Source organism: Felis catus, chromosome A2 (genome assembly GCF_018350175.1).
Source record: "Felis catus isolate Fca126 chromosome A2, F.catus_Fca126_mat1.0, whole genome shotgun sequence".
Classification (NCBI taxonomy): domain Eukaryota; kingdom Metazoa; phylum Chordata; class Mammalia; order Carnivora; family Felidae; genus Felis; species Felis catus.
Window position 1 is genome coordinate 46,397,024 of NC_058369.1, and position 24,760 is coordinate 46,421,783.

A 24,760-nucleotide genomic window follows, 5' to 3' on the forward strand; every position below is an offset into this window, starting at 1 on the left:
GTGCCTGGCCCGCACTACGAAGGCTTCAGCTCTGCTGGCTTAGGATGTGCCACATTTAAGGGGAAGACTAAGAATGCTCACCTGCCCTCCACCACTTCTGACCTGTTTGGTGAAAAGCTCTATTGGTCTCTTCCTTGCCAGGTGGTCATAGGTGACAAGGTTGTACTGAACCCCGTCAATGCTGGCCAGCCCCTACATGCCAGCAGCCATCAGCTGGTGGATAACCCAGGCTGCAATGAGGTAAGGGAAACTCCATTATGGCTTGTGGGTAGGCATATGCTATAAGAGCAGTCCTTCCTGGGGCCAAAACATGTGCGTGCTGAAAGTGACCTCATGACTGACTTGGGGCAGCATACCTCTTCTTCAGGTAAGCAATCAAAGCCCAGAATCAGTGTTGTCACGTGGTGGTGTGCAAGCCTAGGCAGTGGGTGGTGGGTGAGGGCTGGTAGCTACCCTGGGGCTCAGTGTACTAAGCCTCATATCACTGGGGGATTGTTGTCTAATTTGTTCAGCCAGAAAAGTGCCCTGGTACAAAATTTTTCTGGCCAGAGGGGCACCTTTTTCCAATTGGTCTCCCTTAAGAGCCTGCCTTTGGCTGACTAAGGTGGGTTTGCTACAGGCCATCAGCAACCTTGCAAGAGTGTTAGGTTGCTTTTGGCAGGACCTCTCCTTAGTCTCAAATTGGTAATTATAAGACAAAAGGACAGTGACTTGATTGTGACAGAAGTACTTGTCTAATGGTTGAAAACATCAGCTCTGGAGTCCAGTAGATGTGGATTGAAATCCCCTATCTGCCATTCCCTAGCTCCATGTCTGTAGGTTAGTTAGTGTGCATCTCCCTTATCTCCCTGTGTGTTAGTTTTCCCATCTCTGAAATGGGCATGATGGTAGCCCCACGCCTGGCACATAATTAGTGTTCCGGCAGTGGCTGCTGCTTTTGGTGATGATCATTCACATTTCAGAATGTATTCCCTGGACGCTTCTTACCTTTATAGCTTTTATTAGTACTTGTTTTTATTGAGCTTTTACTTTTCGGCTACAGAACAAGAGACTTGGAGAAGAAGGTCAGGGAGCGAGGTTCCTGGAGTCATTTTGGGCATACATGGTGGTTGGCACAAATGCACCATCAATTACCAAACCTATCTGACAGGCCAGTTGAATTTGCAGTTCCTGTGATCTTAATGTTAGGGCTTTTGGGCTGGAAGACACAGTTGTTGTGAGGGACATTAAAAACAAAATAACTGTCATCTGTTTTCCAGGTAAATTCTGTCAACTGCAATACTAGCTGGAAAATTGTCCTTTTCATGAAATGGAGCGATAACAAAGACGACATACTGAAGGGGGTGAGTTGGATACTTTCTGGGCCACCAGCATTCGGCTCTATATGGGGCAGCAGCTAAGTTCTCTTTTAGAATTGGTTTCCCTTAATTCCTCCATGCGTTGACTTTCAGGGTGACGTGGTAAGGCTGTTCCATGCGGAGCAGGAGAAGTTCCTCACCTGTGATGAGCACAGGAAGAAGCAGCATGTGTTCTTGAGAACTACCGGCCGGCAGTCAGCTACATCTGCCACGAGTTCGAAGGCCCTGTGGGAGGTGGAGGTAAGAGGTGGGGCCAGAGAGGGAGAGCGAGGACTCGTGGGCCTGTAGGGTACATAAGCCCACCTCTTTCCAAAAATGGGTCAGGATGACAGATAAACAAGTGTTTCATACCATATCTGAAGGAAGCTGGATGTGCTGCTGGAGGAAAATGATGTCTACTTTGGAAGCAAGCTGGCAACTGGAACTGGACCTTTGTTTCTCTTAGGCATCGTATCATCTTTTCCTTCTGTGTCGAATTTCCCTTGCTCATTTGTCTGTCACAACAATATGTTATTGAGTGCCTACTCAGCATGATACAGAGGTGTCTCCTGTCACTGATAGGGTAGAAAGATACCCAGATCACTGGATGGTGAAGTGGGTAGAGGCACGTTCCCCGTGCTCTGGAGATCGAGATGAGGGAGGGAGGAGTTCAGGTTGGGTGAAGAAGGGAACATTTGAGCTGGTACTTAGAGAGTGATGTGTATTTCCAAAGGCAGAGATACACAGAGTGAAGGTCACTTCATATCAGACAGTGGTGCGGAATTGGGAATGTGAGACGGTCTGGGGATCAGGCTTAACATCCCATTTTGGTGGGGTGGAAAGGATAGGCAGGGAAATGAAACAAACTGGTTTTAGAGACCAGAGGTTGCAGGGCTCATACCCAGGCTGTGAGGAGCTGGGATTTAAGTCATAAGCAGGGGAGGAGCTTGGAGAGTAGTTTTGAGAAGGGGAGTAATGTAGTCAGTGTGCCACTTGAGGAGATAGATGATTCTGTTCATGGCGTGTCATTTATTGAGAGGAGGTGGAGAGAGATGAGGTCGAACCCAAGAGTCAGTGGCATGAGTGCTTGGTGACAGAGGTGACTAGGGCCTGATCGGCAGGGACATGGCCCCTCCCCCAAAGTCCTCCTCTCTACTTAATTGCAGCTGTTGGGGTACATGCTTTTGTCTTGGCTTGCCTCCTCTCTTTTTCCTTCCTTCAACTGTTGTATGTTTTGCCAGGTCACGATCTCGCGGTCCGTGAATTCGAGCCCCGCGTCGGGCTCTGGGCTGATGGCTCAGAGCCTGGAGCCTGTTTCCGATTCTGTGTCTCCCTCTGTCTCTGCCCCTCGCCCGTTCATGCTCTGTCTCTCTCTGTCCCAAAAATAAATAATAAAACGTTGAAAAAAATTTTTTTTAAATAAATGGAGTCAGACAGTATATAACCTTTTTTGGTCTTGTTTTTGCACTCCGCATAATTATTTTGAGATTCATGTTGTTGCATGTATCAATAGTTCATTCCTTTCTGTCGGTGAGTCGTATTTCACAGTAAGGTATCCCATAATGTATTCATCTGTTCATGAACATTTGAGTTGATCCAACTTTTGGCTTTACAACTAACGCTTCTGTGGGCGTTTTAAATGTGTACAAGTCTCTTTATGGTCATGAGCTTTCATTTCTCTTTGCTAAATATTTAGTAAAGGAATAGCTGGATTATATGGTGGATATATGTTTAAAAGAAACTACCAAACTGCTTTCCAGAGTGCTCGTACCGTTTTATATTCCTACCAGCGGAGTATGAAAGTCCCAGTTCTTCCACATCATCACCAACACTTGGCACGTCAGTCTTTTTCATGGTAGCCATTTTAATAGGTGTGTGGTGAAATTTTGTGGTGCTTTCTTTTCACATGTTTATTAGAGAGTTGGGGAGGAGCAGACAGAGGAGAGAGAGAGAATCCCAAGCAGGCTCATGCTCAGTGCGGAACCTGATGTGGCGCTCAGTCTCACAAACAGTGAGATCATGACCTGAGCCAAAATTAAGAGACGCTAAACTAACTGAGCCACCCACGTGCCCATCTTAATGCTTTTAATCTGCATTTCCTTGATGGCAGATGATATTGAGCATTTTTTCATGTGTTTATTTTTCATCAATGCATCTTTTTCACTGAAGTTTTTGTTCTCATATTTTGCCCATTTAAAGAATTGTCTTAACCTCCCCTTTACTGTGGATGTTGTAATACTCAGGTTTATCTTGCCTGTTTTATAGAAAAATTTGCGCTATTTTTATTATGAAAGGAATCTATGTGAAGTTTCATTTCCTTCCTCTTCCATATTTTCCGCTTTGCCTCCTTCTCTTTATACACCTAGCACTTGTTGGTAGTTCGTTAGGGTTAGGGTTTACATAGAGATGCTATCAATGTTGCTAGGTTATAAACTCCTTGTGAGCCAGACCTTGGTCATTGATCATTGATGCCACCATTGTACTCCACACAGAGTTTTATATACTGAAAAGAGTCTGACTTTTCATGTGTGATTTGGATACTAGTGCCAAAAAAAAAACACTGAGAGGGAGAGAGACAGTGCACTCTATGTGGAGTATTTGCATTCTCTTGCCTTCTTTTAAGGAGTTTTGGGGCGCCTGAGTGGCTCAGTCAGTTGGACATCTGACTTTGGCTCAGGTCGTGATCTTACGGTCTGTGAGGTTGAGCCCCCCACATCAGGCTCTGTGTTGCTGACAGCTGGGAGCCTGGAGCCTCCCTTCAGATTCTGTGTCTCCCTTTCTCTCTGCGAGAGACTCTGTCTCTCTCTCAAAAATAAACAAACATTAAAAAAAAAATCTTTCCTTTAAAAAAGAAAAAAGTTTTGAGTTTTGTCAGACAGTACAGTTACTTGTGAATGAGTTCAATGCTTCGGAGGCTTATTTTAAAGCTTTGTTAAGTCAAGTATGTTGCAGTCCTTTTTTAAGGCCTGGATTGGCCCTGATACTAAGGTGTCACCCTTTTGACATTTTTACTGAATGCCCCAGGTGTTCCATGGAGTCTCTCAGAACACATCCCAGCTCTGAGAATGAGCTCTGAGAACGTGGAGCTCACAGCTTCCTTGTTATTTTTCATTTGGCCTTCTGGTTTCACCTTACACATCCACAACTTTGTAATCAACCAAAGACTGGTGGGGGCCCCTGCGTAGATGTCTGGAGCTTCTGTGGGGAGCTTTGTGTTCTGCCCCCATGCATTCCAGACACTTCAGTCTCCCTAAATTCTGATTTGCCTCCTCGACTCAGACCAGTGTCTTCTGCTTGGATTCGCCCTCTCAGTGGTATCATCCAGAGAGGACCTTAAAGCAGAAACCTGGACAAATCATGGAGATCACTTTGTTTCCCTTTACTCAGGGATCACAGTTATATACTACCTGTTGTCCATCATCTGAATACAGTTGTTTCCTATGTTTTATCCAGTTTTCTAGGTATTCTAGGTGTCTGTGGCAAGTTTATATATTTTGTGCAGTGACTAATTGTTCATGACATCAGCTGCCATTGCCAGTTACTCTATCATGACCAGACGCTGAAGTTACATGGATTTTTAGGGTAAATTGACCCCTGGCTCTCTGAGCTTCAAGTTTCAGAGCATAGGTCTATCTATGTATTGCAGCACATGAATACCAGCATAAGCATGCTTTTATAGTTTCTCTGAAATTTCTTTTCATTTGTCATGTCTTTTATGGATGAATTGTAGAATCTTCTACTTCATTATCATTAAACCTAATAACCTGAAAACCCTTCAACTTTAAAAAAAAAATTTTTTTTTTAATGTTTATTTTTGAGAGAGACAGAGACAGAATGCGAGTGGGTTAGGGGCAGAGAGAGAAGGAGACACAGAATGGAAAGCAGGCTCCAGGCTCTCAGCTGTCAACACAGGGCCCGATGCGGGGCTCAAACTCACGAGCTATGAGATCATGATCTGAGCTGAAGTCGAACGCTCAACCGACTGAGCCACCCAGGCACCCCTTCCCTTCAACTTTTTACTATAAGCATTTTGTATTAACTTGGAGACTATCTTCTTAGGAGAAGCATAACATTTCCATATGTTTGAGCTCTGACATTACATATGATCATTGCAGTGGCTTTCTTAGAAGATTTTCGGCTAATAGATATGACTCCTGAACTGTGATCTATGTGTGAAGTGTCCGTGTTATCTTAGCATGGGTTGACATTTCTTCTACTCCTGTTAATCATTCCTCCCCTTGCAGGTAGTCCAACATGACCCATGTCGGGGTGGAGCCGGATACTGGAATAGCCTCTTCCGTTTCAAGCATCTTGCTACTGGGCATTACTTAGCAGCAGAGGTAAGTAGCGGCCTCCGTGTCTCTCTCTTTCAAGGCCGATACATTGCTTTTTCTTCATTTACCTGTGGCCATTGGGTAGTTAGACACTTGGGGTAATGCTCAGTCACCTTGTTTTTCCTTCTGCTTTTCTGTTTCCTCCTGCCTCATTTTCCTGCTTGTAGACAAGAAAAGGTAAAGATGATAAACACATTTTAGTACTTCACAGGGATGTTGATCAAGATGTGGGGGAGAAAGTAAGTTAGAAAATACTGCTATCGTGAGAATGTAATGTACAGCATGATGATGGTAGTTACTAATACTGTACTTTATATTTGAAAGTTAAGAGAGTAGATTTGTTTTTAAAGAAAAGAATGCTAATCTGGATTTTAGGATTATAGAAATTTTTGCTCTTGCATTCTGCTCTCCCCACATCTTATCTACCAACCCTGCTCCTAACATGAATGTCCAAGACTCAGCTGTAGGGAAACATGCTTTGTAAAGCCGGAAGCATTAAGACACATAAAGAATTAGACAACTTTATAAAGTACTGTGGTTTTCAGGCATTAATGAAATAGGCAGGGGCTTATCTTTTACTTGCAGGAATGCCAAAAATCAAGGAAATTAACTTTAGCTTAAATGTCTGTAAAAGGCTTTTGGGGAAAGGCAAAACTCAAAGCTGAAGAACAGGAGGAATTTACTTCTTAATTTTTGTGTTAAGTTAAGGAGCCATCATACTGTGTGACAGATGCTGAGTTTTACTCTGATCTGCTGGAAGATGTACAATACCTACTCATATCAGATTCTAGATGTACATCAAAAGATACCTCCTGTTGTCTGGTTTCACGGTGGGATGGCTCAGAGATTCTCAGTGTGATGCCTGGGTATCAGTATTGCTTCCACACCTGACCCCGAGGAAGGCTGAATCTAAATGTCCTGAATCCCCTGGGATGCCTGATACTTGAGGAACTGATGATTTTGAAATATTTAAGAACCAAAGATCAACACTAAGTTGAAATTTAAAATGGTGCCATACGGAATTTTGGACCCAGCTAACCAGCTGCGAGGAAATGTTGATTACATGGTTTGCCAAAGCTCCTTGATGGTTGCATTATTTGTTATGTTCTGAAGCGAGTGTAACTCTTGCTGGAGGCCACGAACTAAAACTATTTCTAGTTTTTTTTTTTTTTATTTCTAACTAAAACGAAGCAGGACTATCAGTGACTGGATACTGATCTTTTATTTACTTCAGGCATTTAACTGTTGCTTTGCTAGTGAATTCATTGTGTTCTTCTGTCGACACTTGAGAACCGTCTATTGGTAACTGGTTGATCGTTCCATGTGTGTTGTACTTATGTGACGTGTGTGGTTGTGGCATGCTGGTTTCATAAAAGAGGGAAGGGACAAGATTTTAGCTGTTCAGAGATGTTCGCGGGCCTTGAAGTCTCCTGCAAGTGGGGCCGAGTCCTGGAGAAATCAATGGATGTTTTAATTTCCTAATGATTCTTTTTCATCAGGTAGACCCTGACTTTGAGGAAGAATGCCTGGAGTTTCAGCCCTCAGTAAGTATGAGCAAGAGCCTTCTTGTCTCCATCTGGTAGGGTGAGGCCAAGTGATCTGGAACCCTGTTTAAGAAACTGCCACTTGTCACTGAGTGCTGGGGAAGGGGAGCCATTAGGAAGCCTTAAAAGAGGGTCTTGTTCTATGCCTCCCTTGAAGGCAGTCATTACTCCTTGTGTTCCATTGGTCCAAGACTTCCAGTGATGATGCTCTTTCTGTGTGCTTAGTCAAGTGATCTCCACCTTTAAGTGGGAGAAGCTGATGGTATCTTTGGGAATGCCCCTAGGTTAGAGACAGGGATGGCTCCTTAGAAGTTGGTCTTCTACAAATGAGTGTTCTATTGCTGTTGACCTCAAACTATGACTGTCTCAGATTTTTTCAAGGAATGAGTTTGTGAAGTGGATAGTATCATGTAGGTGATGGAGGTAACACATGAGGCATGGTGCTCCTGTCATCTGCTTAGATGCTCAGTTGTCTATCCATCTGTCCTTTATGCAAATTCAGAAATAGATTTTATAATTTGGTTTGAAATTTAATGCCAACAGGATCTCTCTTTGGAGGCCATATTGCCAATTCATGCTGACTTGGAGGCCCTTGGGGGTTGAGTTGTCTACAATTACGGGTTAAAGAGGGCAGTGGTTGTGTTACATGAAAATGATGGATATCAATAGAACACTTCTCTTGTGGAGTGCTTCATTCTGGTCTAGGGTGAAAAAAAAAATAACAACAAAGCAAACATTTGCTACTGTATTTGACATGGTGTGTTCATGTGGTCATCTCTGGTGGGATATGGTAGGAGGTATTGAGGTTACTTGTTTTTGGGGGGTAAAGTTTTGAAAGAATTGAAAGGTTTTCAAGTGGATACGTTAATAAAGGGGTTTGGGGTGGAGATAATACAGAATGCCATTGTCTTTGGAAAGTATGAATTCTGTGGGAAGGGTGAACCTTGTAGTTATGTTTGAATACAATGTTAGCTTTGGAAGGAAAGAAGAGGAGTTCTAAGGGCATCTAATCATTAATTCCTGTACTTGGTCTTTCCCAGTTCTTGAGGGAGCTCAGGGGTGTCCTGCTCCTTTAATCGGTAGAGCTCATTGTAAAAGCTGCCCTTGCAACTCACTGGAAGGTAGACAGCACTGACCTGGTCCAACTTTCTGCCAATGTGCAGAAAATCTTTGCCCACCATCTGTGCACGGTGTTCATGTGGCTTGTCTTGGGAGGCTTGGGCTGGAAGCAGTATTATTTTTCATAAGGCAGCTCTCGTCCCTGCACCTTCTTTACTTTGAGAGAAAAAATTGGCTTTGCTTGACTTGAATCTATGGGTATTAGTGCTGCCATCGGAGTTGTCACACAGAGCAAGTCTCCCCTCTGAGATTGCTTTGAAGGAGAGCTGAGGCTTCTGTCCCTGAGAGCCGATGTGCAATTGAACCTTGAGCTCTGTGAGTAATGGGGTTGCTCTCCTGAACTGCTGATGTGCGAGGGGAGGTCTGGCATTTGTAGTGCAAGAGGAAGAACATAATCAAAAGCAGGGCAGGGAAGAGAGGCAGACCTGGGTTTAAATGGGAGACCCATCACGTATGAGCTGTGTGACTAAACAAGCTCCTTGCTCCTCCTTGGGCCTCCATTCCCTCACCTGTAAGAGTGGTGGATAGATACGCTTGTTGTAAGGACGAAGTAACGTGTGCATAAGATGCGGCCCCTTAGTAAGCTCTCAGTAAGCGGCATTTATGTAAGTTGCATCAGATCAGTAACATTTTTAGTGCCTTTATGTCCACAAGTTCATCTGGGCTGCACAGCAGCTGCGTGAAGGAGTTAGGGGAGATTTTATGATCTTTGTTGGACCAGTAAAGAACCAGAGAGTGGTCCTAACTCATCACCTGGTTCGGGTCTCTGAGAGTTCAGTCATCTCTTTATCTTTCTCATGCTTTTACATGCCATGGTGGTGGAATGTGCCAGCAGACTTGGGTGCAGGTCTGGACTGCATTGTCCTGGCTGCTCTGGAATGGTGCATGGGTGGTTAGTCTTCATGGGGAGGAGGGGTTGGGGGGGCTCATCCTGTACCCCCAAGGCCATCAGCACAGCTCCTGCCCCTGGAAAGAGGCAGGAAGGAGTTTTTTTGCAACCCTCCCCCTCTTGTTGGCTAGGAAACTTGGGCAGAAAAGCTGGAGTTGTAAAAGTTGGGGGGAGGAAACTTGATTCTGTTCTGGGTCACCTACTTCCCTGGGTTTGGCACCCAGTGCTCGTGGGAATCTTCACCTGGAATCCTACTTAGCTTCTTGGGCTTGTCCTTCTCAATTCATCAGCACCAATGAGCCCCACGCACACTAGCTCTTGTCTGACAGCCTTTTGTACATGTGCCTTTCCTCCCACTAGGTGGCAAACGCCGACTGAACACAAAGAACATGAAGACGCTGTTGCTCAGTCACAGGTCCAGATAGAGTGCATTTCATGCAATTTCAATTTTTCTTCAGTCTGCCGGCAGGTCTGAAGCTGAACTGAGCTCAGACACTGAGCTATTTATCTCAGACCAGAATCGGGTCAGGGTTTATTTTGAAAGTGATGTGGAAGACTTTGCAGGCAAAAGTAGTTGGAAGAGGACAAATTCTATTCAGAGTTCTTTTTTCTTGAACTGAGATGTTTGGTACTCTCTAGTTGGTTCCTACTTGAGTGTAGATAGATCAACAAGTTGTGGGTTTGTTAAGGTAGCGCTATAAGATATTGGAGGAGTGTATAGCAAGGAGACAGAGCCTTTGGGTATTAAAAGAACCATTTGTATTTTCTTTGTTTCTCTATCCCTTCATCCCTCCTCTCCCTTCCTCTCCACCCCCCCCCCCCACTCCCTTCTTCCTTTACCCATACAAAAGTTGGGGCTGCAGATAAACTCCTAGAGCACGCTGTTGCCCTCCATCTTAGATGTTAGTCCCTAGAATTAAATTCTCTCAAGCTCTCTCCTTTGCCTGTTGGATTTAATTTTCTTTTATCCATTTCCCGTTTGGAAAGGAGTCAGTGCCTCAGCTCAAGCAAAGCAAGTTAGTGACAAAGAAAATGTGTTTTTCCTGGTAGTTGCAGGTGGATATTGTTGGATAAGGCTGTTAAAAATTAAAAATAATCCCACATAGAGTCTCAGCTCTGGGAGAGACCTCGCAAAGCATATGAAAAGGCACGGTAGTCTGAGCTTGGTGCTTAGATCTGCTCAGGCAGACGGGCTCTGGAGCCTAGAATGTGTTCTTAACAGTTTCTCAGGAAAGCTTTCCTCATTGTTCATTAGTCTTGACTGTCAGAGATTTTCTTCAATCTCCGCCAAATCCCTTACATCGCAACAGAGGCCTCTTTTCCCCTGAATTGTCATTGGCAGTACTCCGTGATTAATTTCAAATGTTTTTTTCAGGGCTAGTCTGACTTCTCAGATATTTTTCTTGGCCACACTGGGATCTCTGTTTACGAACACCTGGGTTCAGGCTTACTTGATTTTCCTTTTCCTCCTGGGAAGTAGCTGTATCATATTATTGCTAGACAATTGAACTGTAGGTTAACACAGTGTCCCATAACCAAATCCACAGGATGAGTTTTCTCAAAGTGCTTCTTTTCTCTTCCAACTACTGCAGACGGATGTAGCTATATGGACTTCTTCGTCACCTATAGCACTCTTTCCATGGACATCTGTTATTGTAACCCTGCATTGTTTAAACATTTTTATTGCAACACAACAAGGTAGAGTGTCAGTATTCTTGGCGTGGGTGGCCGATTATCATCTTTTATGACTGCTCTGAAACTCTCATTCTTTTCCTGCCAACTGCTGATGTTCACTATTGTTTCTTCCCTGTTCCTGTGGACTGTGCAGTGATTGTAGTGAGTGAAGGGTCTGGCGTACAGAATCCATGACTTGATGACTTTTCCTCCTCAGGTGGATCCTGATCAGGATGCTTCTCGAAGCAGGTTGCGAAATGCCCAAGAAAAGATGGTGTACTCCCTGGTCTCTGTGCCTGAGGGCAATGACATCTCCTCCATTTTTGAGCTGGACCCCACCACTCTCCGTGGAGGTGATAGCCTTGTCCCAAGGTAGGGTTCTAAAATGACTTATCCCAAGTAAGTCAGAGCTGATATCTGTGGCCTGGCTGGGCTTCTTGGGTTCCAAATCACCATTGCCTTTCTCGAAGCTCTTGTAAAAGATTTGTTCTGGTTGCCTATTGGAATGGTGTCTGATTTTTTTTTTTTTTTTTTTTTATGGCTCATCAATTAGTAAGTTCTCTGTAGTTGGACAAGAAGTGCTTTATTGAGGTAAACAAGTCAAAACCATAAGCTCAAATAGCTTGATAGATATTTTTTTAATGTTTTACTTAATTTTGAGAAAGAGAGAGAGAGTGTGTGTGTGTGTGAGAGAGAGAGTGAGTGAGCAAGCGAGCAGGGGAGGGGCAGAGAGAGAGGAAGGCACAGAATCCGAAGCAGCCTCTGGGCTCTGAGCAGCAGGAAGCCCCTGACAACAGGGCTTGAACTAGCAAAATGTGAGATGATGACCTGAGCCGAAGTCATATGCTTAACTGAGCCACCCAGGCGCCCCTCAAGTAGCTCCATAATTCTAGTTTCCTCTACTCTCTTCCACATTCCCACACTTGAGAGATCTCCTAGTTAACTGAAGAAACAATTATGAAGAAATTCTGGAAAAAGGAACATTTGCAGTTCACTGAATATAGTAATATATTGAGATGTCAGACCAGTGTTCTTTGTACTTTTATTAAATTTGACTCTTAGTTTTGTTGCATAACAATGCCTTTTGGTGGAGGGATTAACTGGCTTCTAAATGGGATGAAAGGTCATGCTTAACCCCAAAACCAGCAACAGTATTGTTAGTAATGGCTTACACTTATTGAATGCTGACTGCATGCTATGTTCAATGCAAAATACTTTGTGTTACATCATTTCATCTGCACAAAAGGTTATCTTTCCCTTCCTATAGAAAAAGAAACTGAAGCTCAGAGAGTTCGAGCAACTTCTCACATGTCAGCCAGTTCCTTTGCAGAGCCCGAAATCTTAAATGCTTAAGACAGACAGGGTTGCGTGGGCAGTTCTGACTCTTGAATACAGCAGTGGTTAGTAGCACTCTTGTTGGCATTTGTAGGTTTTACACATTATTTTTGACATACAGACAAGTATTTAATGAATACAAATGTTTTAGAAATAAAAGTTTATAACATTTGTTAGGTTAAAAAAATCGGGTTTTTTTTTTTTTTCACGAGGAGAAAAATGTGAAATAGGGGATTATGGAAAGCAGTTACGTTGTTTTATGAGCCATGGTGTCTGATTCATTTCTGTATTTTGGGGGTTTGACACCCTATTAACAAAATTCTGATTCATATACATACCTGGTTACAAATAGTAAGATTTAACAGCTCCCTTGCAATCTCCAGTTACTTTTCAAACAGAGACAGCAGGAGAAGCTTCATTCCATGGTCTGAACCCAGACTCAATACCCTATTAATGCAAATTAACTACTGATCATTTTCCATAAAGGACATTTGACCATGTATGCACTTTTTAAAATTACGTTTAGATCCAAGTCAAACATTAGAGAGACCCAAAGATCCTGCTCAGAATGTCCCAGAAGTTAGTAGACTCCAGTCCCTGTTTGTAAGCCTGTCTTTAAAAAAAACCTACCAGCATGTGCTGAGTTGGTATCAGCGGCCAAAGCACAAGTCCCCTGGGTGGATGGAGCAGTCGAATGCCTGTTGGCAGCATAAGTATTCGAGCAAGGTGTGACATCTCCAGATCTGCTGACCTTTGGTTTCCTTCATTTCTTCCTCTCCATACCTGCTTTGGCCCAGAGCAATGCACCATGTCAGTGAGACGGGTCTCTGCAGTGCGGGTGCTCTGAGCACTAGATGAGTACCTTCTCTTGTGCTGTCAGAGTGATGAATGGAGGACAGTGTCCACGTGGAAGAGTACTTGACATTGCAAGGAGGCCTTTCCTTGCCACCCAGTAAAATTGTCAATTGGTTCTTCAACTCTGCTGGGTTGTTAATTCCTTGAGAATCTGGGGGAAAGCTACAGATGTTCCTCTAGGAAATCCCAAGTATGTGCACAGCTTTGCATTCTCCAGGTTTGGAAGCCCTGATTGAGCTGATGTACACTGATTTTTTTTTTTTACCATACTTTTTTAATGTTTTTTTTTTTTTGAGAGGGAAAGAGCACATGAGCATACATGAGTGGGAGAGGAGCTGGATGGGGAGGGGGGGGTGGGGGACAGAGGATCTGAAGCAGGCTCGATGTGGCTCTGGAACCCAAGAACTACAACATCATGACCTGAGCCAAAGTCAGATGCTGAACTGAATGAGTTGTCCCCAGTTTTTTTGTTTGTTTTGTTTTGTTTTTGTTTTTTTACAGTAACAGACTTGTTGAGATGTAATTAATTCATATACCATACAATTCACCTACAGTGCTCAATTCAGTAGTTTTTATGAACAATGCTGGACAACTGTCATCACAGTTTTAGAACATTCTTCCCAAAAAAGAACACCACACCCTTCCTCAGTTACTGTTATTTCCCTCTTCTCCACATCCAGCCTTAGACTTACCTGCTTCATGTCTTTATTGATCTGCCTGATCTGGACATTTCATCTAAATGGAATCATGTATCATGTGCTCTTTTGTGACTGGTGTATTTCACTTAGTATTTTTAAGGTGCATTCGTGTTAAAGCATATTTTAGCCCTTCATTTTATTTTATTGCTGAATAGTATTTCATTATATGGTTATAACACGTTGTATTTATCCACTTATTTTTTTTAATTATAAAATTTTTTTTAATGTTTGTGTATTTTTGAGAGAGAGAGAGAGCATGAACAGTGGGGGAGGGGGGGCATTGCAGAGAGGGAGGAAGACACAGACTGCGAAGCAGGCTCCAAGCTGTCAGTAGAGAGTCCGTTGCAGGGCTTAAACCCACAAACCATTGAGATCATGACCTGAGCCGAAGTCAGACACTTAAACTGAATGGGCTACCCAGGTGCCCCATCTACTTATTTTTTTATTTTATTTTATTTTTAAATGTTCATTTATCTATTTTGAGAGAGAGCAGGGAGGGGCAGAGAGAGAGGTAGAACTGTCAGCTCAGAGCCCAATGGGCGGCTCGCACCACGAATCTGGAAACTGTGACCTGAGCTGAAGTCCAGAGTCGGATGCTTAACTGACGGAGCCACCTGGGTGCCCTTATTTTCTTTTTTATTTATTTTTTATTTTATTATTTAAAAAAAAAATTTTCTAATGTTTATTTATTTCTGAGGCAGAGAGAGACAGAGCATGAGTGGGGGAGGGTCAGAGAGAGAGGGAGACACAGAATCTGTAACAGGCTCCAGACTCTGAACTGGCAGCACGGGGCCCGAACTCACAAACTGTGAGATCATGACCTGAGCCGAAGTCGGTTGCTTAACTGACTGAGCTACCCAGGCGCCCCCTTATTTTCTTTTTTAAAAAAAGGGTTGGGAGTGCCTGATTGGCTCAGTTAGTTGGGTGTCTGATTCTTGATCACATCTCAGGTCTTGATCTTACAGTTGTGACTTCAAGCCTCACTTTGGGCTCCATGCTGGGTGTGAAACCTCCTTACAGAAGAAAAAAAAAGGGCTAATGCCTAATCCTTTTTTTTTTAATATATTTAAAATTTACTCTTTCATTTATTTATTTATGTTTTAAGTACTCTTTATGCCCAAAGGGGCTCAACCTCACGACCTTAAGATGAAGAGTTGTGTGCTTTTCTGACTAAGCCAGCCAGGTGCCCTGTATTTACTCACTTATTACTTGATGCCCATTTGTGTTGTTGGCCTTTTTGGCTATTATGCCACTTTGAACATTCTTGTACACATTCTGGGGGGACATAAGTTTTCATTCTCTTGGGTATATACCTAGGACTGGAATGCTATGTCATGCAGTAACTCTGTGTAACATTTTGAGGAGCTGCCAGATGGTTTTTCAACATGGATCCAGCATTTTACATTCCTACTACCTGTGTGTGAGGGTTCCACTTTTTCTACATTCTTTCCAATACTTGTTACTCTTTTTGTTTGTTTGTTTGTTTGAGCTATCCTGGTAAGCGTGAGGTGGTATCTCATTGTGTTTCTTTTTTTTTTTTAATTTTTTTAATGTTTAATTTTGAGAGAGAGAGCTTGGAGCAGGGGAAGGACAGAGAAGAGAGGGAGTCACAGAATCTGAAGCAGGCTCTGGGCCTCTGTGCTGATAGCACAGAGCCTGATGTGGGGCTTGAAGTCATGAACTGCAAGATCATGACCTGAGCCAAAGTTGGATGCCTAACCAACTGAGCCACCAGGCACCCCTCTCATTGTGGTTTTGATTTTTCTGTCTGTGAGGTTCATCATCGTTTCATGTGTGTATTGACTACTTGTGTATCATCTTAGGAGAAGTACCTCTTCACATCCTTTGCCCATTATTTTTTGCCCATTTCAAAAATTGAGTTGTCTTTTTATTATTGAGTTTTAAGTGTTCTTTTTTCTCAAGACAGATCCCTTACCAGGTAAGTGATTTGCCAGAATTTTCGACCATTCTCTAGGTTGTCTTTTCACTTTCTAGATGGTATCTCTTGAAGTACAAAAGTTTTTAATTTTGTCAAAGTCCTATCTGTTTTTTCTTTGATTGCTTATGCTTTCAGTTTCTTAAACCATTGCACATTCCAAGGTCACAAACATTTATGCTCATGTTTTCTTTTAAGACTTTTATGGTTTTTGGTTTTTACTCTTAGGTCTTTGATCCATTCTGAGATCCTTTTTAAATATGATTTGGGTAGGGTAGATTGCCTTTTAAAAGCTTCCTTTCTCATTGACTTGTTAACTAGATAGGTACAGATTTGTAAAACCCATTTCCATTTTGGTTTAAGTAAATTTCCATATGTTGTGTCCTCTCTTCAGGAAGTTATCTAATGAATTTGTTCAGGTTCCCAGGAGACAAGGGAATGACGTTTATCTTACATGTTAAATGTTTTAGTTTGCAAGGGATAGCAAAAAACAGAACCCTGTGATGTAAAATACCACATTGTTCCGTCACAAGGTACTTCATGCATTTCCTTGGCAAGAGGAGTGAGCAAGTTGGCCATATTCCCCAGTGGGTTGGAAATTTGCATGATGCTGTAGGAAGGGGAGGTCTAAGCTTTTAGGTAACATAGCCAAATTGGAAAACTGTCTTTGTGGATAGTTGTCCATAGGTAGATGGATTCTAAACTCTTAAACAATGGAAGCCTTGCATTCACCATGGGAGAAGTGTCCGGCATGGTCTACTAGTATTAATTACCAGTTAGAATCTTGAGCTTGGTCTTAACTTTAAAAATTTTTATTCATTCTTGCCCCTGACCGACAACGTGAGAGCCAGAATTGAATGGGCTTCCTATTCATTTGTCCTGTGGAGGGATCAAAAAGCTTTAGGAGTAGTACACTCATTTCCCTGCATCTTAAAGTTGTGCTAAATATTGCTTGTTTGAAGATGAGGAAGACTGAAAGTAGATAAATGAATGTCTCTGAAATGTTATCAGCAAAGGAATTTTTGTGATAGTCAATGGTTAGAAGAATCTTTCCAAGCCGAAGTGAAAAGGATAATGGCAAATCCTGGGTATACTGAATAAGATAATAAAATTCCAGTATATGTAAAATAGATGCTTTAGATGAACACTGGGAGAGCACCCAACTTTGTGACTGCCTTTGTAATTGTCCTGATACCATGGCTTTTGAGTTAAGGATTGGGAATGAGACTTGGGATGAATTGATAGAACACCCTTTTGTGTCTCAAATATAATTTGACATAGAACTTTACAGAAGGTAATCATCCAATTAAAAGCTAAGCTCCAGGCTTTGGTTATATTTTGAAATTCAGAGAATTAGTCCATGTCACTCAGACAAAAAAGAATTGGCACATCTCTGTCAGGTTTCTTCTTCATGTTGTTTGATGTATATTCATTCTAGTTAAATATCACTATGGTTGCCCTTACTTGGAATATTCAGGACAGGTATAATGAACAAAAGCGGAAGGCAGAGAGTGTGTACTAAAGATAGATGTCTGGTTTGATGCCCCTTGCCCCCACCTCTTTTCCATGTCTCTACCATTGCTCTAAATTCCTCTTAATGCAAGTATCTTCTTTGGTCCCTTGTCTGCCTGAGCCCCAACAGTGTTTAAAGTTCCAATTCAAGTTTTCTGTATCAGGAAATGTCCATGACTTCGTGTAGCCTCATTGATCTCCTCCTCTAAAAGTGCTTCAGTGCGTACCTTGACTGTCTCCCAACTTAATGCTTTTTCATTTGCATTTCATGTTACTTACTATTGTTTGGTGTTCATTGGTCTTGTCTCACTGATGGGGTGGGTTCCTGATGCAAAAATGATGCCACTATTTCAACTACTTCCTTAAAGCAAAATTGGAAAATGTAAAATTATCCATGTCCATTGTAAAGCCACAAAAATGTGTTAACATCATGGAGAGCAAAGAAGCAAATAAAGATTATGTAAAATTTAACCATTCAGATATAAACACTGTTAACATTAGGGTTTATGTAGTTTTAGACAAGTCTCTGGGTATGCAGAATACCTCTGTATAATTTGTCATTAATAAAAATTATAAGCTATTTTTAACAGTTTTTCACTGAACGATATGTTCTGTACATATTTCCACATAAATATTGATTGTAATCTTTTTTAAATAACTTTTTAGTATTCCACTGCATGTATGATAATTAGCTAGTCCATTATTGAGACATTGGATTGTTTAGTTTTTTACTACCGTAAATAATGCCTTGTTGAACATACTTACGCCCCAGTTTGTACTTGGGTTGTCATCTCTTAGGCGAACTATCTAAAAATGAGATTGCTAGTTGAAAAGATTTTTATTTGGCGAACATTTGTTTTACAAAGTGCCAGACTCCCTTCTAGAGTTTAACTTGTTGACACTGTCACCGTGAGTGCGGGGAGAGGTCATTTCCCTAAACTCTTGTAAATACTGGGTTATGTTGGTCTCTTAAGATCTTTGGAAGACATTCAGTAAAAAGATGCATAGTTTTTATTTGTGTAAATTGTATATTAAGGAAATTAAATGTATACTTGGAAGTTTATTGGCAGATTATATTGCTTTATTAAATTATTGGCTGATATCATTGTCTTATTTTCCTTGCCACTTTTCCCATTTTTTCTGATTTAAAGATCTCTTTATATATGCAGATTAATTACCTTTTTATGCTTTGTGTTATTCTTTTATTTTCCCAAGTTGTCCTTTTTCTTTCAACTTTGTTCATGATGGTTTTTTTTTTTTTTTTTTTTGCTTTATGGAACATGAAAAATGTAAACAATATTATAAGATGTATCCATCTTTTACTTTTAAAATTGATGAAACTTGTATGTTGCTGTGTGCTTCAAAGGCCTTCCTTACCACAAGATTATTAAATATTGACTCACATTTTATCCTGGTAATTTCATTTTTTGCTTCATGGATCCATAGGAAAATTTCATGCATTGCTCTATCATTTCTCATGATATGCATTAATATATAGTCAATAAATAGTTTTTGTTACTCTGTCTCATGCTCCGTTCTGGGATATTCATTCACAGGAGTGATCTTACATTTAGAAATACAGCATATCACAATGTTAGAATCATTATGAATGATTTTTTATTGTAAATACATTAAAACATATTTTGGTGTGCATTCATTTGTGCCTCGGTTTATATTGTCTAGTGTATGTAGCAGGAAACCATTTTGGTATCCCGTTTTATTTTGATAGAATATATTCTAGGCCAGTGGCTTTAGAGAACCTAAAAATTCCTGTCACCCAAATCCTTTTATTTTTCCCCCCAGAAACTCCTATGTCCGACTCAGACACCTTTGCACTAATACCTGGGTTCATAGCACAAATATCCCAATCGACAAGGAAGAAGAAAAACCTGTAATGCTGAAAGTAAGTTCTGGAACTTGGCTGCCTCCTTTGGTCTTGTGCTCCCTAATGAAAGGGCTCCTTTGAGGACACATTGGGGAGGAGGGAGCTGCATTTTGTTGCTTTGGCCAGAGGTAGTCATGGACAGACTTGAATGCAGTGAAAGAATTCTCTCCAAGGGACTTGGCTAAAGCAAGCCTAGCCTTTTTTAAATAACCAGAACCTTTTATTCCATGGCTTTTGCCCTAAAGGTTGAGCAATTGTCTGGATTTCATGTCTGTTTGAAGGATGATTTTGGCTGGGGGAGTGTTTGCTTGTGCCTTGAGGCACATCACATACCTAGTTGGTTTTCCCCAATCTTTATTATTTCTTTCTCTCTGTCTTTAAATAGACACTTTTATTTTTTTGGAAGTTCTCTTAGCCCCTTTAATTTCTCTCCCTCAAGCCCACCTCTCCTTCCCTACCTTCTCTAGGGTCATAAAACATAAAAACACAAACATAGGGATTTTGTTTTGAAAAAGTCAAATGATACTCTTAGTTTGTTTTTTTAGTGATGGGGGAGGTTACTGGAATTTTTTTTTCTATTTTTATGAACATTTTCAAGTATATAGAAAAGTTAAAAGATTGGTACAGTGTCTGCCCATATGATACTCTGAGTCAATAATTATTTTGCTCGTTTGTTTTTTCCCTATGTATTTGCTTACTTATTTTTATTTATTAAAAAAATTAGTGTTTGTTTATTTTTGAGAGAGAGCGTAAGCAGAGGAAGGGCAGAGAGAGAGGGAAACACAGAATCCGAAGCAAGCTCCAGGCTCTGAGCTGTCTGCACAGAACCTGACCCGGACTTAAACTCATGAAATGTGAGATCATAACCTGAAGTTGGATGGTTAACCAGCTGAGCCACGTAGTCTCCCACCTATTTATTTATTTTTAAATGTTTTATTTTGAAAGAGAGCACGTGTGTGCATGCACACGCACAAGTCGGGGAGGCTCAGAGAGGCAGGGAGCAGGGGGAGAGAATCCCAAACAGGCCCCGAATGTGAGGCTCATTCTCAGGAACCAAGAGATCTTGATCTGAGCTGAAATCAAGATTCACATGCTTAACCCACTGAGCCACTCAGGCACACCTCCGTATGTGTTTATAAACATGTTTTACAATTGTTAACAGTCTTAACATGCTTCTTTTCACAAATGAAGGTGTAAAATGATATCAGAGCCCCCTTTCTGCCTCCTTCTTTCCCATAGTAACAATCTCTAGAGGTAACAACTGTTAATGATTTGAGGTACTTCCTTTCATATGTTTTTCTGTGTCTAGTTGATTCTTACTGCGAGATAGCTCCAGCTACTTGGATTGCCCAGTGTCGCATAAATAGTGTTTTGATTAATGTTTTACTGTCTCAGTCCAAGAGACAATCCCATAAAGACCATTTTGCTTTTCAGATTGGCACCTCCCCTGTGAAGGAGGATAAGGAAGCATTTGCCATAGTTCCGGTTTCTCCTGCTGAGGTTCGGGACCTGGATTTTGCCAATGATGCCAGCAAGGTGCTGGGCTCTATAGCTGGGAAGCTGGAGAAAGGCACCATCACTCAGAATGAAAGAAGGTAAGGGCTTCACGCAAGAACCAGACATACTCAACCTCACCCACTGTGGAACTCTTAAATCTGTTGTTTGCAGAAAGAGAAAATGCCAACTCTGAACAGCTTTGTGTGAGAGGGTCAGGCTTTAACATTTATATGTGGCTTTAACTTGTGATTTTCAAGAACCACACTCACTTCTTTGAAAGTCTCTAAAATTGTAAAGACCTTTTTCTCCGTCTCTAGTTGGCCTCTAGAACTTTCTAATAAATGATAGGGGCCACAGTTACTCTGACGTAAAATTTGAAGGCTCATATTTTGTGAAGGTGTTTATCCTTTTGTGGACAATAATGTGTTGCGTGTATTTTACTCTTTTTGGCCATTGGTCCTCACTTTTGAGGAAATTGGGAAGAAAGGACTTGTTTGCGTTTAAGTGCCTCATTAGGCCTGGGTCTTTCAAGGTAAAGTTTTCAACCTGTTACACGTCGAACATTTCCCATCTCTAATAGCTTCTTTGCTCTCAAGGTCTGTAACCAAGCTGCTGGAAGACTTGGTTTACTTTGTCACTGGTGGCACTAACTCTGGTCAAGATGTGCTTGAAGTGGTCTTCTCCAAGCCTAACAGAGAACGGCAGAAGCTGATGAGAGAACAGAATATCCTCAAGCAGGTCTGTGAGATGCAACATATTGGGATCACTGCTCTTACAGAGGGACATGACTGGTTCCCACCTGGAAGGCTTGATCAGCTGACTTTTGAAGAAAACAGATTTGATTTTATAGAGCAGTTCTAAGTTCATAACAGTAATGCATGGAAAGCACAGAGTTCACGTATACCTCCTCCTTCTACATATGCATAGCCTCACCTATCATTAATATCCTCCGCTGTAGTGATACATTTGTTACAATTGCTGAACGTACATTGACACATCATAATTTCCCCAAATCTAGAGTTGACATTAGGGTTCACTCTTGGTGGTATGCATTCTCTGGATTTAGGCAAATGTATAATAACATATCCATCATGATAGATTCATACAGAGTATTGTCACTGACCTAAAAACTTTCTGTACTCTGCCTGTTCATCCCTCCCTGCCCTCAACCCCTGGCACCCACTGATCCTTTTATTGCCTCCATCGTTTTGCCTTTTCCAGAATGTCATGTGGTTGAAATCATACAGTATGTAGCCTTTCTCTCACTTAATAATATGCATCTAAGGTTCCTCTGTGTCTTTTCATGGCTTCATAGCTCAGTTAATTTTTTTCTTTAATGTTTATTTGCTTTTGAGAGAGAGAGAGGCAGACAGACAGACAGACAGAATCTGAAGCAGTCTCCAGGCTCTGAGCTGATGGCACAGAGCCCGATGCAGGGCTCGAAGTCATTAAATGCGAGATCATGACCTAAGCCGAAGCTGGATACTTAACCAACTGAGCCACCCAGGCTTTCATAGCTCAGTTAAATTGACAACACACTTGTTGAATGTCAGCATGTAACAATTCACCTGTTAGGAACTCCAAGAAGAGTTCAGTTGACAACTGTATTTTCATCAAAAATAATAATAAGTGCCATGTGTTCTTAATAGGACTGGAAAATTTGGAGGATTTGGTAAACTCAGGCCTGTATAAGCTCTTACAGGGACCTCCATAAATCAACACAAGATCTTACCACAAAGAATGAGTAATGGCTTACAGGACATAAATAGATGGTATTATCTGGTATAAATTTAAGTAAGCTGGTGTAAAGACAAATTGTAGGGAGGTAAGTGACAAGGGTAGATGAAGTGCACAGAAATGTATACTATATAGTTCTCTAAAGCTGTCAGAGATGGGGGCGTATGCTTGGCATAGAAATTCCTGGCCACTAGAACCCAAAGAAAAATATATTAGTTACTACTCCTTCAGTTCTCCATAGGAACTTGGGATTTGAGAACACTTTTTCCTGTTGGTTGTTGAAAGACAAAATTTATTAACACTTCATCATGTTTCAGCACGGTTTTCTAGTCCAAGAAGAAATTATGTCCAGCTGTTTCAGGTGATGACCTCCCAGATTAGATTGGCTCAATGCCAATGCTCATTTCTACAATAACAATTCCTTGAGGGGCCAAAATGATCAGATTCCGTGGCAGAAGCCTTTGCTGAGCACTATATTTATGCAACTGACAGTTTTTAATCTTTTATCCTTAGCACTCCCTTGTGAGCTGGGTAGTGTTCTTTCCATTTTATTCCTGAGAAAACCAAAGGTTACCTTGACTGTGTTCTATACCACTAGGGAATAATGCAGGTGAATGATTTCAGCCTAGAATCTGCTGATTGCAGAGTCTGCACGCTTAACCACAGCCCTACACACTGTACTGGGAAGTGTTTGAGGACCAGTTAGGTCCAGGTGGACTGTGGTGAGTGGGTGTACAATTTTCAGGTTGCTGACATTGATGTAGAGAGAGTGGCCTGTGTAGTGCTGCCTCCCAGGAGGTTCTATTAGTTTGCTACAGAGGACTAGCCATTAACACACTAAATGGTGACGGTGTTTATTCTTTCTTCTCACAACCAGATCTTCAAATTGTTACAAGCCCCGTTCACAGACTGTGGCGATGGCCCAATGCTGCGGCTCGAGGAGCTTGGGGACCAGCGGCATGCTCCTTTCAGACATATCTGTCGGCTCTGCTACAGGGTCCTGAGACACTCTCAGCAAGACTACAGGAAAAACCAGGTTGGGATTTAGGATTGATGGGAAGTGATGGGCAGTTTTGTCCCTGAAGTTCACTTACTTGCCTCATGAGTTCTAAGTGTTAAATCTGTAATTACTTAATGGCTAGAGAATAGTTCATTAGGTTTGTGTGTAGAAAGGAAATAGATTTTTTGCAAGCCTGAGAAAAAGATACATTCTAGAGTCCTTAAGAAGGATACCCAAGAAGTCCCCTTCTGCAGCCACCTTTCAGTGAGATTTTTTTTTTTGATACTGTTAGTACATTTCTAGTATTTTTTATGGCACGTTATCTTAAAAATCAGGGAAATGATTGCATGTGTTTATATTAAAGCAAGAGTGGAATCTTCTTGCTCCCTTCCATATCTTCCATCTGTGCTGGTAACTTTCTCTTTATCTTGGTTGTGGCTCATGTTTTATGGTATTCTAAGTTCTTATCTGTGTCATGACACTGTATATAGTGTCCTCATGAGATAAACTTTCTAACCTCTCTGGGGTCTTCCATCAATTTGCCATTCTAAGGAAACCTGGAAACTGTGTTGCCACACTTAGTAGTTCTTGGCTGGGAGTAATTTTGTCCCCCAGGAAATACTTGGCAATATCTGGAGACCTTTTTGAGTGTCACAACTTGGGCGGGATGGGGCGAGGGGGCATCTGGTGGGTAGAAGCCACGGATGCTATTGAATATCCAGTAATGCACAAGACATCCCCCAACAACGAACAGTTACCCAACCCAGAAAGTCAGTAGTGCTGAGGCTGAGAAGTCTTGTACTGCGTTGAATTAGTGTAGGTGCACAGATGATGCTTATCATAACCTTGACTCCTCCTCTCTGCATTGTGTTACAAAAGGCTTTTGTTTGTAAACTTTGGACTGCCACCACATCTGGCCTTTAAATTTAAACTTCTCTCTGTAATGAAAATTGTTCTGTTCTGTCATGAAGAAAGTGTTAAACTTCAGCAGTGCTCTCAAGTATTAGATATAACCTTGTTAGCAAGTATAAGCTTTTGACTTAGCCTTTGCTATTATCTAAATAGAAGGTATCATATACCTATGATGCTTTGTTCATTAGCCTGGACAGGTTGCCTTTGGGTGCTCTGGTTACTTTAATTCTGCCAGTGCATTAAAACCATACTCAAATAGTGCCAAAGAGATTTTTGTTCTGTTCCTCTCTGCCATCTTCCAATGAGGATACATCAGAGCCTCTAGAGTGTACTAGCACATTTTGCTTGTACATGAAAAGGCCAAACCAGTCCCACCTGTTGCTGCTACATTGAGTGTCTTTGCTTGTTGTTATGGATTGTCTGCCACCCAGCAGCAGTCTGTCCCTGAAGGCTGATTAATTACGAAACATGCATCCTTACTAAGTATGGGCTGAAA

At 41.6% G+C, this 24,760-nt stretch overlaps 1 protein-coding gene across 7 annotated transcripts in view; it reads left to right on the forward strand.

Annotated features, from left to right (window-relative positions):
* Positions 1-24,760, forward strand: part of ITPR1 (inositol 1,4,5-trisphosphate receptor type 1) — a 326,193-nt gene that overhangs the window by 131,661 nt on the left and 169,772 nt on the right. For 4 of the 7 annotated variants that reach the window (XM_045051892.1, XM_023249983.2, XM_011280170.3 and 1 more), the window contains exons 8-17: positions 142-240; positions 1,260-1,343; positions 1,452-1,598; positions 5,582-5,677; positions 7,171-7,215; positions 11,115-11,269; positions 19,037-19,136; positions 20,553-20,713; positions 21,212-21,353; positions 23,230-23,388. In XM_045051892.1, coding sequence (XP_044907827.1) covers positions 142-240; positions 1,260-1,343; positions 1,452-1,598; positions 5,582-5,677; positions 7,171-7,215; positions 11,115-11,269; positions 19,037-19,136; positions 20,553-20,713; positions 21,212-21,353; positions 23,230-23,388 — 1,188 coding nt within the window. The remainder of the gene's footprint in view (positions 1-141; positions 241-1,259; positions 1,344-1,451; positions 1,599-5,581; positions 5,678-7,170; positions 7,216-11,114; positions 11,270-19,036; positions 19,137-20,552; positions 20,714-21,211; positions 21,354-23,229; positions 23,389-24,760) is intronic. The other 3 variants (XM_019824645.2, XM_019824649.2, XM_019824650.2) reach the window with 1 other exon arrangement.